At 39.6% G+C, this 11,563-nt stretch overlaps 1 protein-coding gene across 1 annotated transcript in view; it reads right to left on the reverse strand.

The window, feature by feature from the left end:
* The window catches only part of MCUB (mitochondrial calcium uniporter dominant negative subunit beta), a 37,756-nt gene extending 26,795 nt beyond the window's left edge, over positions 1-10,961 (reverse strand). Inside the window, 2 exon segments of the mRNA XM_019417380.2 lie at positions 4,809-4,890; positions 10,775-10,961. Coding sequence (XP_019272925.2) covers positions 4,809-4,890; positions 10,775-10,884 — 192 coding nt within the window. The 5' untranslated portion in view covers positions 10,885-10,961.
* Positions 10,962-11,563: the final 602 nt, after the last annotated feature.

Genomic DNA, 11,563 nt, shown 5'->3' on the forward strand with positions numbered 1-11,563 from the left:
AAGGAAATGAAGAGCTTTCAGATATACAGAGATGACAGTTTCTCTCCTATACATCTTTATTAAAGAACTTCTTCAGGAAGAATGGAACTAAACCCAGATGGAAGCAGAATGCAAGAGAACACCATTAACGGGCTGAATTGTGTCATGTCTTCCCTCAAACCCACAAATTCATGTTGAAGTCCTAATGTCCAGGACCTAAGAATGTAAATGTATTTTAAAGAGGTAATAAAGTCAAAATGAGGACATGAGTGTGGGCCCTAATCCAGTATAACTGGTGTCCTTATAAGAGAAGATTCAGACACAGACATGTGCACACACAGAGGAAAGACCCTGCGAGGACACCATGAGAAAATGGCCATTTACAATCCAAGGAGAGTGGCCTCAGAAGAAACCAAACTTGCCAACACCTTTCCTTCAGACTTCTGGCTTCCAGAACTGTAAGAAAACAAAGCTGTTGTTTAAGTCACCCAATCTGTTATGGAAGCCCTAGGAAACTGATACAAACACCAAAGCTATAAAATATGGTGGTAAATAAACAACTCATTTTAAGAATTTTTAAACCATCTTTTGATGTTAAAATGAGTGGAAAACTAAACAAGGTTGGGTGTGTTACAATGAACGGATTCTTAGAACATGTGAAGATCCTTGTCAAATTCAGGAGGAGGGCAAAGACAATGAAAACGTAAGACTTACACTTAAAGGAAACTACTCAATCTACAGTTTCTAATGTGGTAGGGGAAAAAAAATTTTTTTCAAGGAAAGTAGAAAAAAAGCAGTAAAAAGCCCTTTAAAAACTAGAAAATTTAAAAAAAAAAAAGACAAAAAGAAATGTAAGAAAAGAAAATTGTGGCAACTTGAGAAATAGAAGACAAGCATCTACAATCCCACCACCCCCTGGCTTTTTATTCCAGCCTTTCTACAGATATAGACACTCATGTAATCGTAGTCCACAGAGAGCTGACCATTAATGTTTTATAAGCACTCACCTACCTCAAAGATTTTTCATAAACAAAATTTTAAACGTTCTATAACCACTTATCCTATGGGTGTGCCAAAATTTACTATTTACCTACTGTTGGACAGTTCCATTTTATACACTATTTCTATAGATTTTTCCTCATCAGAAAGGAACGCATGCTCATTTTAGAAAATCTACACATCACAGATGCACAAAAAGAAAAGTCACCAAAAAACCCATCATCTAGAATTACCACAGTAACACCAAAGTATACCTTCCAATTTATTATCTATGTATCGTATTCAATTTTCCACCATTGCGGCTAAACTGATTCTAAACATCTTTGCACATAAATCTTTGTTTGCATTTTTTTCTTTAGAGTGCAGTATGATTAGATCATGAGGCAGTAATAGTTTTGGAATCCTGATAGTGTATTATCAATTTTCTTTTTGGGAATATTTTCTTTGCTTCATGTTGTTTTACTCAGTACCAAATTAATAGTAGTCTGAACCCCAAACAAGCAAATCTTCCTAAGGTTCAGAATCAAATAACAGACACATCACATCGGGTGTCCCGGGAGCAACGAGATTCCTGTTGGAGGCTCACCAGATGTCCTCATTGGGACAGCCCACTGGTATCTCAAGCTCAGTATCTCCTAAACTGAGCTTCCTTGTTCCTCCATAGCGCTGCTCCTCTCCTTTATTCCTTGATGAACTCACACCACTACTGACCGGCTATTAGAACTAGAGGACTGAGGGCTATCCTAAACAACAATAGTCCAAAAAATCAACTGGTAGACCAGCAGTTACAGCTGAACTGCTACTAAGGTCTACTGGCTCTAATTCACACGGAGTCGCCAAAGCCACCCTCTCCCCCTGTCTCTACCTCCACCGCCCTCATTCAGGTCCATGTCATCTCACCCAGGTCGCTGCAGCAGCTTCCTAACTGGCCCTCCCACCAATCCATTCCACATTAAGACCTATTCCAATCTTCTGAAGTCATATAAAGTCAAACTACTTCTAGATTTAAGAACCTCTATTTTTCTATTACAAAGAGAAACTGTTCCCAAGAAAACTTTCCATGAGCTGACTGTTATCCGGTTCTCCAGTCTCACCTTACCATCACCAGCACCACCCGCTTCCCAACCCTCGATTCCAGACGTGCGCAAGTACTGCTGTTTCCTGACTACTGCACACTGTGCCATGCTTCCTTGCCTTTGCCCTTTTTACCATCCCTGCCTGGAAAGCCCTGCCCAGGGTACCTACCTTCCACGGCCAACTCATACTCTAAACTCAATCATCTTCCTGCCGTAAAAACTACGTAAGAACTACGTAAGAACTCTAGTTTTACTATCACTTCCTTCCCTTCTCTTGCAATCAAGTGACCTTCCTCCCCACAGGCCAAGCCCTCCTCAGATGCTCTCCATCTTCTACATCTCAGACTTTCTCAAAATCTTAACTCCCTCTACCACTCTCACACTACAGATGTAGTAGGTAAATATGCTCTGCTCTCTCTCCTCTTTAAAAAGTTCCAGACCCTCCACTAACCACATAGACCTCCGGTTGCTGCCCCATTCACATGCTCTCTTCAGCCAAACCTTTCCAGCTTGTCTACGCCGCCTCATCCTCAACTCCCATTCACTCTTTAACATACTACCAGCAGGCTTCTATCTCTAGTCCCTCAACTCTCTAGTCAGACCTCTCCCCAGGTTCAGCGTAGGACATCCAAATGTTGGACTAACATTTCCCCTTGCATCACCACATACATCTGAAACTAGATTTATCCAGAACAAAACTTGATTTCCCCCTGAAATCTCTTCCTCTGGGTCCACCTTCTCCCTGCAGTAACTGACCCACCATCTTGCTAGCTGCTCAAGTCAAACCCAGGAATCATTCTTGATGCCATGAATTCCATCAACCGAACCCTTCAACCTGCAGAGTTTATCCACTTTTTTTTTTTTTTTTTGCTAATGCTCTGGTCCAGGCCAAGCATGATCTATTGTAATAGTTTCCAAACTTGGTTACTTACTTCCCCCCTTTCTCTCCTCCAAGCTGCCCTCCTCAAAGCAACAAAGGTGATCTTTAAATAGAATGACCCCACTCCACTGCTTAAAATTTTTCAATGGCTGCCCTTTAGGCTTCAACAAAATAAAAGCTTATCATGGCCAATGTGATGCTATATGACTTAGACACTGCATGTCTCACCAGTCTCATCTCATCCCTCTCTCCCTTGCTTGCCTTACTCTGATCCTACTGGTTATCTCTCAATCCTAGAACACAAGTTTCTCAGATCTCAGGAATGTAGTACATGCTGTTCTCCATCTCGAATACTCTTCTCACCCTCTTTGTATAGCTCAATGTTTTACAGGCAGTCTCCTAATCTTTCCAGCAACGATATGAGAGATGTACTATTACTTCCCATCCTTTTTTCCACTCAAATGTATTTATCACTCAATTTATCGAGAAAATTAGCTTAGCACTGATATAATAGGAAGTGACTAGAGAACAGGAGTTGATACACAAGTTGATAAACAAGAGCCTGTGGGGGCTAATCCAGCATGCCCCTCCCTTCCATTTTCAAAAACAGACTTTATATTTTAGATCAATTTTAGAACAGCAAATTAAGCAGTGTACAGAGAGTTCTCACCCCACCCGCCAGTTCCCCCAAATATCAACATCCAGTACCAGAGTGGTACATTTGTTACAATGTGTGAGCCTACACTGATACATCATTTTCACCCAAAGTCCACAGTTTACATTAGGGTTCACTCTTGGCTGTATATTCTACAAGTTTTAACACGTACTTAGTGACTTGTGCTCACCACTGCAGCATCTCACCCAATAATTTCACTGCCCTAAAACTCCTATGTGCTCTGCCTCCCTCTCTCCCTGCAACCTCTGGCAACCACTGGTCCTTCTACTGCCTCCACAGTTTCACCTTTTCCAGAACGTGGTCGTACAGTTAGAATCATACAATAAGTAGCCTTCAGATTGGCTTCTTTCACTTAGTATGTGCACTTAAGGTGGTTCTACTTTTCATGGCTTGATAGCTTTTTTAAGTTTTTTATTGAAATGTATTTGATACACAGCATTGTGCACATTACAGGTATATGACATGTTGATTTGATACATTTATATACTGTAATATGATTGCTATATTAATAGCACCGATCACATAATTACCATTTCTTTTTGGGGGTAGGAATAATTAAGATATAGTCTCTCAGCAAGCTTGATGATTTAAAAAAAAAAATTTTTAATGTTTACTCATTTTTGAGAGACAGAAAGAGTGTAAGCAGGGGAGGGACAGAGAGAGAGAGAGAGAGAGAGAGAGAGAGAGAGAGAGAGAGAGACAGAGACAGAGAGAGACAGAGAGAGAGAGAAATATCCAAAGCAGACTCTAGGCTCCAAGCTGTCAGCACAGAGCCCAATACAGGGCTCGAACTCACAAACTGAGATCATGACCTGAGCCGAAGTCAGACACTTACCCAACTGAGCCACCCAGATGCCCCAAGTTTGATGATTTTAATATTATTGTCCATGTTGCTTATTTCATTTTAGTGCTGAATAATATTCCATTGTCTGGATATACCACAATTTATCCACTAACTTACCAAAGGGTATCTTGAATGCTTCTAAGATTTGGCAATTATAAATAAAGCTGCTATAAACATCCATGTACACGTTGTTTCCCATATTTTAAGAATACTTGAACACTAGGAGGTTAGGTAATCTGTCTAAAGTCTGTTAATAAATGACCAAAACAAGCAGTTAGGAGCCCCCGTTCTTTAAACTGCCTCACTGCATAGGCAGTACCATCATCGTGTGGGAAACAGGATGCGGAACTGCACCTGGCACAGGTTATCCTCTGCTGTGTCCACACCTGGGGGAAGTAGTGAGCTCTGTTTCCAGATGAAGTGCAAGGAAGGGGACCTTGGAAGATACAGACAGTACTTGTTAAAACCAGCTCTATGCTATTGGAACCCATGTAAAATAAAAAAGGCTTCACGGCACAAGTGACCTAACAAGAGAAAAAAATATTAAGTACTTCTATCACAAATATTAAGAAACTGCATTCATACAATGATGCCAAAACCAATTTATTAACTGTAAATAATGTACTTTTAAGCCAATATACTCTAATATTTCAACATGTCAACATGTTTGGTAACAGACAAGCAAATTCGTCTAATATCTTCTATATGGGTTGTAGTCCTTCATTGTTTGCTCCTGAAAGTTTTTCCTTGTTGAAATGAATAAAGGAAAGAAGAGAACTGAGGAAAGGAAGAAAGGAATGAAAATACATACATACACACACACACACACACACACACACACATGAATATAATTTCAGGGATCCTGCTGAGTTCAGTTCAGACAATGAAGGAAAGACCTGCTTAAATGCCAAGTGCTCCCAAGGGATATAAACGTGGTCTTGCTGAGCTACTCAACTCAATATGTGGAAGTTATTGCTGGTTATTAGCCAAATGCTGTATGCATTACTTCTCTTTCTGTTCTGTTTCAAACATGTATAAACTACTCTTGGACAATCCAAATCAAAAAGAAAAATTTATTTTAACACTAATGATTCATGTGGTACCTGAGACTCAAGCGCTAGTTAAGATAACTGCCCGTTGTGTGCTACAACATGCAATTTTTGTTAGGCAGATTTAAAATGTAATCTAGAGACAAGTCAGAGCGGTTCATAAAAAATGAGATACTATGTATTAGTTTGATTTGTGCGGGGGGGGGGGGGGGGGGGAGAGTACAAAGAAGCAAAAAGAAATCACGAACAAATGCTCAAGAGCTCAGTGTGAGGTGCTAACCATGATGTACCACAGGGTCAAACTCTAACAAACCCAAGGACAAGCTTCAAAGCAAAACAATGATCTAACCGAGGAGCGTACTTGCCTGTGCCACACATTCCACAGTAAGAGGTGCATACGACAGGGTTTGAAATATCAAGTTTTATTCACTTCTATTCTTGTATTTTACTCATTTCCTTGTTCAATATTTCTTCTGCATTCTTATTCCTTCTTTTTTTTTTTTAGTATCAAAAAATACTAGATTTTGCTCAGTGTAACTTTCAGTACTGTTTTCAATGAGATCGTTTGTATGGGTAGTCGAATCCTCAGTCTATGTTGTTAATGGGCGATTTCTGTCCTTTTCACAATTGAGTTTAATCTGTTTACATTTATTGTTAGCTCAGATAATTATGGGTATCTGCCATCCTTTTTTGTGTTTTCTCTTTATCTTGATTTTCCTTTGCTTCCTTCTTGTATTCTAATAACTAATTTAAAAAAAAATACTCCTTTACTTTTCTCTATTGATCTGAAAGTATATGTTTTTTTTTCCCTAACCCTTTAATGTTTGCCATTTACATTCTGCAACATTCTTACTTGGTTAATGTGTAAAGTTAACTTCTCTACCCTGATGCTGAACAACAAGGATTTAGATTGCATCAATCATAATTATTATTAAAGTAGCAATTAGTTCTGCTTTATTTTTTAGAAACCCTACATTGTTGTGGGGTGCCCGGTTGGCTCAGTAGGTTGAGCGTCCAACTTTGGCTCAGGTCATGATCTCACGGTTCATGGGTTCGAGCCCTGTGTTGGGGTCTATGCTGACAGCTCATAGCCTGGAGCCTGCTTCGGATTCTGTGTCTCCCTCTCTCTCTGTTCCTCATCCACTTGCACTCTGCCTCTCTCTCTCTCAAAAATAAACATTAAAAAAAAATAAAAAGCAACCCTACATTGTTATTGTGACTATTGTTTTATATAGTGATTGTTTCTTAGACTCATCTGTATGTTTCCTATTTTGCTCTTCACTTCTTACATCCTGTTTTCTCACATGTTCAATTGTATTCTTCCACAAAAGAACTTTCAGTAACAACCTTTTAGTCTCTCAGCCTCTATTTTGTTGAAATGATAGTTTACTGAACATAATGTTCCAGGTTGATTTTTATCTCCCCTCAAAACTTTGAAGATATTCTTTTGCTTTCTGGCTTCAATTAAAACATCTTCTGTAACTTTAAGATCTTCTGTGAGATTTTCTTTGGTCTTTCTGCATTTGGGTTCTGTAGTTTCACCATTGCATGTCAGGTATAGATGTAATTTTATTTTTCCTGCTTGGAACTCATGACGCTTCTTCAATCTAAGTATTTCTCCTGAAAAGGGCACTTGTGGAGGGGGAGAAGACTGGCCCAAGGTGGGGAGTCTGACTTCAAGGGCGGCTGGAGGTCAGTCATGCAGAGGGGCAGCCAGCATGGGGGTAAAGAGCCTAAGCATGGCGAGGAGGGTGTCCACATAAGGGGGTAAGTGTGGGGTGTTAGGACCTGAATGGAATGAAGAGGGCATATGCAAGGAAGGTAGGCTCAGAACAAGGTATTAGAGCCCAACTCAGGTAAGGGAAAACGGTGGTGGCAGAGATGAGAGACCATCACGCTCAGGAAAACTGATCAAATATACCAAGATTAATGGAAGGCAGACTTATCCTACCAAAAAAGGAGCTATAATATGTAAAGAAGAAAACTAGAATGAATGCTGTGGTGTTGGGATGAAATTGGAAGTACTGGTAGGAGCTCATGGTTTTTAATATGTAAAACTATAAATAAAACCAACAAAATAGAGAACATTTTAAAAGATTCAAATGTTTAACGTATATATGTTTATATAAGACATTTCGATTTCATGTATTTACACTTTTAAGTCACTTTTTTATGTTTGTTTGAGAGACAGAAAGGGAGTGGGAGAGAGGAAGAGAGAGAGAGGGAGATACAGAACCCGAAGCAGGCTCCAGGCTCTGAGCTGTCAGCACAGAGCCCAATGTGGGGCTCATTCATGAACCACAAGATCATGACCTGAGCCAAAGTCAGATCCTTAACTGACTGAGGCACCCAGGTGCCCCTACAGTTTGTTTGTTTGTTTGTTTATTTTAAATTAAATTTTTAAAAATATTCATTCATTTAAGAGAGAGGTTGATCAGGGGGAGGGCAGAGAGAGAGGGAGACACACAATCTGAAGTAGGCTCCAGGCTCTGAGATGTCAGCACAGAGCCCAATGTGGGGCTCAAACTCTTGAACCATGAGATCATGACCTGAGCCAAAGTTGGATCCTTAACCGACTGAGCCACCCAGGTGCTCCCTGTATTGTTTTATTTTATTTTTTATTTTATTATTTATTATTTTTTAACATACGAACACATATGAAACACATATGAAACATATGTGAAACATAGGAAACACACATGAAAAAATTGTAGCATCTTGGAGGGAGTTCTCAATGGTCAAATCTAGAACACATTTGAGCATTCAAATAAATAATGATAGTAAAAGATTATAACCCACTGAAGAAAACAGGAAACTGTTAAGTCCATTCTGATATAATTAAAAATTAAGGTTTGATAAGGAACAAGATACTTACACACAGTTTTAATTTGCCTCCACACAAAAGCATTAATTCCAAAGGGGAAAACAGTAACTTCAAAGAAAAGAGGTCTTGCAGATACCACCACCTTAATTAAGTGATCAAAGTGAACATTATCAGTAATGGGGCCAAACTGAAATCATGCACTGAAGAGAGACCACGTGCAACACGTGTGCAATTCCTAACAAAGATACATAAAGTGAATCAAATCACAAAGAACATCAGTCAAATCCAAAGAGACATTCTACAAAATAACTGTAATCTTCAAAAGAGTCAAAGTCACTGCAAGTCAAAGAAAGAATGTTACAGTTCCAGACTAGAGGAGACATGACAAATTCAATTGTGATTCTGAACTTTTTGCAACCAACAACATTAACGGGAAAATTGGCAATATCTGAATGGGATCTACAAACTGGACGGTGGTAATGTATTAGTGTTAATTTTCTGATTTTGATGGTCATTTTGTGGTTAGAGAACGTCTTTGTATTTGAGGGGGAATGGCATCCAGTCAACAATTTGTTTCTGAACTTTCTTCCTACTGCATTTAGATTGTTTCAAAATAAAACAATGCTAAAAACAACACGCTAAACAAACACTAAAATAACCATTTACAGAGAGAAGTAACCTATTAAGAAGGGGTCGTACATTAAATAAACTTTACTTTTTTACTGCATGCCAGTAAAACACTATGGTTACTTAGGGAATTGAAAATTTTTTAAAAAGGAAAAAATAAGAACAAAAAAATAAGCACAAGATCTCACATACCCTTTCAAGTTCTCATTTAGAAACCTTAAGAATACTGCATTCTCCTGACACGTTAGTGAAGTGGAAAAGAGAAACTATCATATTTATCCTATGACAGCCCTTTTTTAGAAGGACTTTATTAAAAGATCATGCTGAAAATCTTACAGAGACCCACCACACATGCAGAGCTCAACCACATCAAGAGTGATTCACCCAGGGGCACCTGCGTGGCTCCGTAGGTTAAGGGTCAGACTTCGTTGGGCTCAGGTCATGATCTCAGGATTCTTGAGTTCAAGCCCCGTATCAGGCTCTTTGCTGTCAGCATGGAGCCTGCTTTGGATCCTCCAACCCCCCTCTCTCTGCCCCTCCCCAGCTCGTGCTCTGTCTCTCAAAAAAAATAAACTTAAAAAAAAAGAAAAAGAAAAAAAAGACTGACTCACCCAAACTCAGCTCTTCTTTCAATTTATATCCCACCTGTGACCCATTTTGAGACTTCCAGCAGTTACTAAACCTGTTAGAGGGCTCATGTCTTCAGGACAGCATCAGTTATTCGTAAAATAAAACTTACCTATCTAGTCAAATTTGAGTAATATTGTTTCTCTTGGATGTGAAAAAATGGTAACTTATCTTCAGTATTAAAGTCTAGTAGAGGATGTATCAATAACCCCATGACTAGCCATTTAAGTAAATATAACACATCCAGGAGGAAAAAAACACATCAGGAGACTGAACAAAAAAGTTGGATTTTCTTTTAATTCACTGTTTTTATCCCTTTAAAGTAAGAACAGGAGTCTGTTGTGATCCAACCTTACATTCTAGCACTAAGAAAATGTCAAGTGTCAGGAAGTAGAAAGTACGGTGTAAACAGAAGTCTAGCCCAGCCGAGAATAACAAAGCAGCAGCAGCATTACTTGAAAAAGGAAAGAACTGTTTGACGTGGGGTGAGGAAGAGACATGATGTTTAATGGGCAACGGTAGGAACTAGCATAATGTGCATAATGAATACAAATCAGAGAGCAGCAGTTTAAATTTCTTAGCTGAAAGGCAACAGTGATACACTGATACGGAAAAATAAATAAAAACGAGTGCTTCTAAATATAAGCCTTTTTAGGAGGACCTTAATTATTCTGCTATAAAAGCACTCTGTGTGACACCAGTCCCAGTATGGGGCTTCCAGCAATAACATGGTGCGACCGTGTGCCCTTCCCACATCCACAAGTGAGAACTCCGTTATTACTGCTCTTTTCAGGGACTGCTCAATTGTACTCCACAGATAACATTAGGTCATGGAATTGACTTTAAAAGGATTTAAGACACATCCTGGAAATTGGATAAGAAAAAGCAACAGATTCGATTCCTAACAACACGGGGCTGCTGGAAACTATCAAATTCCCCTTGAAAGGATGAAGTCTTATCACTATTAAAGACATTCAGACCGATGTGGCCCAAGGTCTGAAAACAACCCCCAAATGCAGTCATATCCTTTTGCAAAGTCAATACACATATGTTCTATTTTCCCAAACTGAAGAGAATAGTTGGCTACATACGGTCTAATGTGTACATGTGTACGTACTAGAATACACATACACACATTGATTTAAGTCCATGCATATGTTTATAGTCACAACTTTTATATATTGCAGAAGTACCTGAAGGTATCTGCGTGACATGTTCCGTACTTGGAAACAGATGGGCACCGTATAAATGGAACACATCTGGATTTCTTTAAGCAAGCCCATAATTCCAAGCTATTACACATGCTGTGGTGGTAGACGTGGAAACAACTGCTCTTCTGAGCAACACAAGCTATGCAGAAGATCCCTTTTCACTGGAGATCTGGAAGCACAAAAAACTGATAAATGAAACTGCAGGGTATAATGCCTGAAAACATAAAGTCATTCAGTCAACAACTAATTCACCTCCCATGTGCCGAGTGACGGACTCTTTCAAACTTCTGCTATCACCCTTCCCTGCTTTCCACCCTTCCCTGCTTTCTCACCTTTGGCAGTGCAAGGGATCTTTCTGTGTCCTCCTAAGACCAACACGTTTCCCAGAGCTCAGCTTCCAGCCTTTCCCACCACCCTAGAGACCTCCATGTTCTCAGTATTTTCTTACTCAGCACTTTCCCATCAGCAGGTAAGCATGCTCAGGTCTCTGCTACCTTCTGATTGCCTTCTCTCAAAATCCACATCCTCACCCTTCTCAGCTAAGTGACTTGAGAGGGTGGGCCACATCTGTTATATCTACTACCTGTAGCTTTCACTGATCTGTACCTACTGCACTTTAGCCTCCGCTCCACCAGTTCACTGAAACTGAAACTACTCTCAGAAGGCCACTGACCTCCTTACCTCCAGATCGAATAACTTTTTAGCCACGGACTTCACAAAAGCAATCACCAGTTTTGATCACTGTCTTTGAAAGATTCTCTTTCTTGGCTT

This window comes from Panthera pardus, unplaced genomic scaffold, assembly GCF_024362965.1.
Source record: "Panthera pardus isolate Hobbes unplaced genomic scaffold, ASM2436296v1 HiC_scaffold_13, whole genome shotgun sequence".
In the NCBI taxonomy this organism is placed as follows: domain Eukaryota; kingdom Metazoa; phylum Chordata; class Mammalia; order Carnivora; family Felidae; genus Panthera; species Panthera pardus.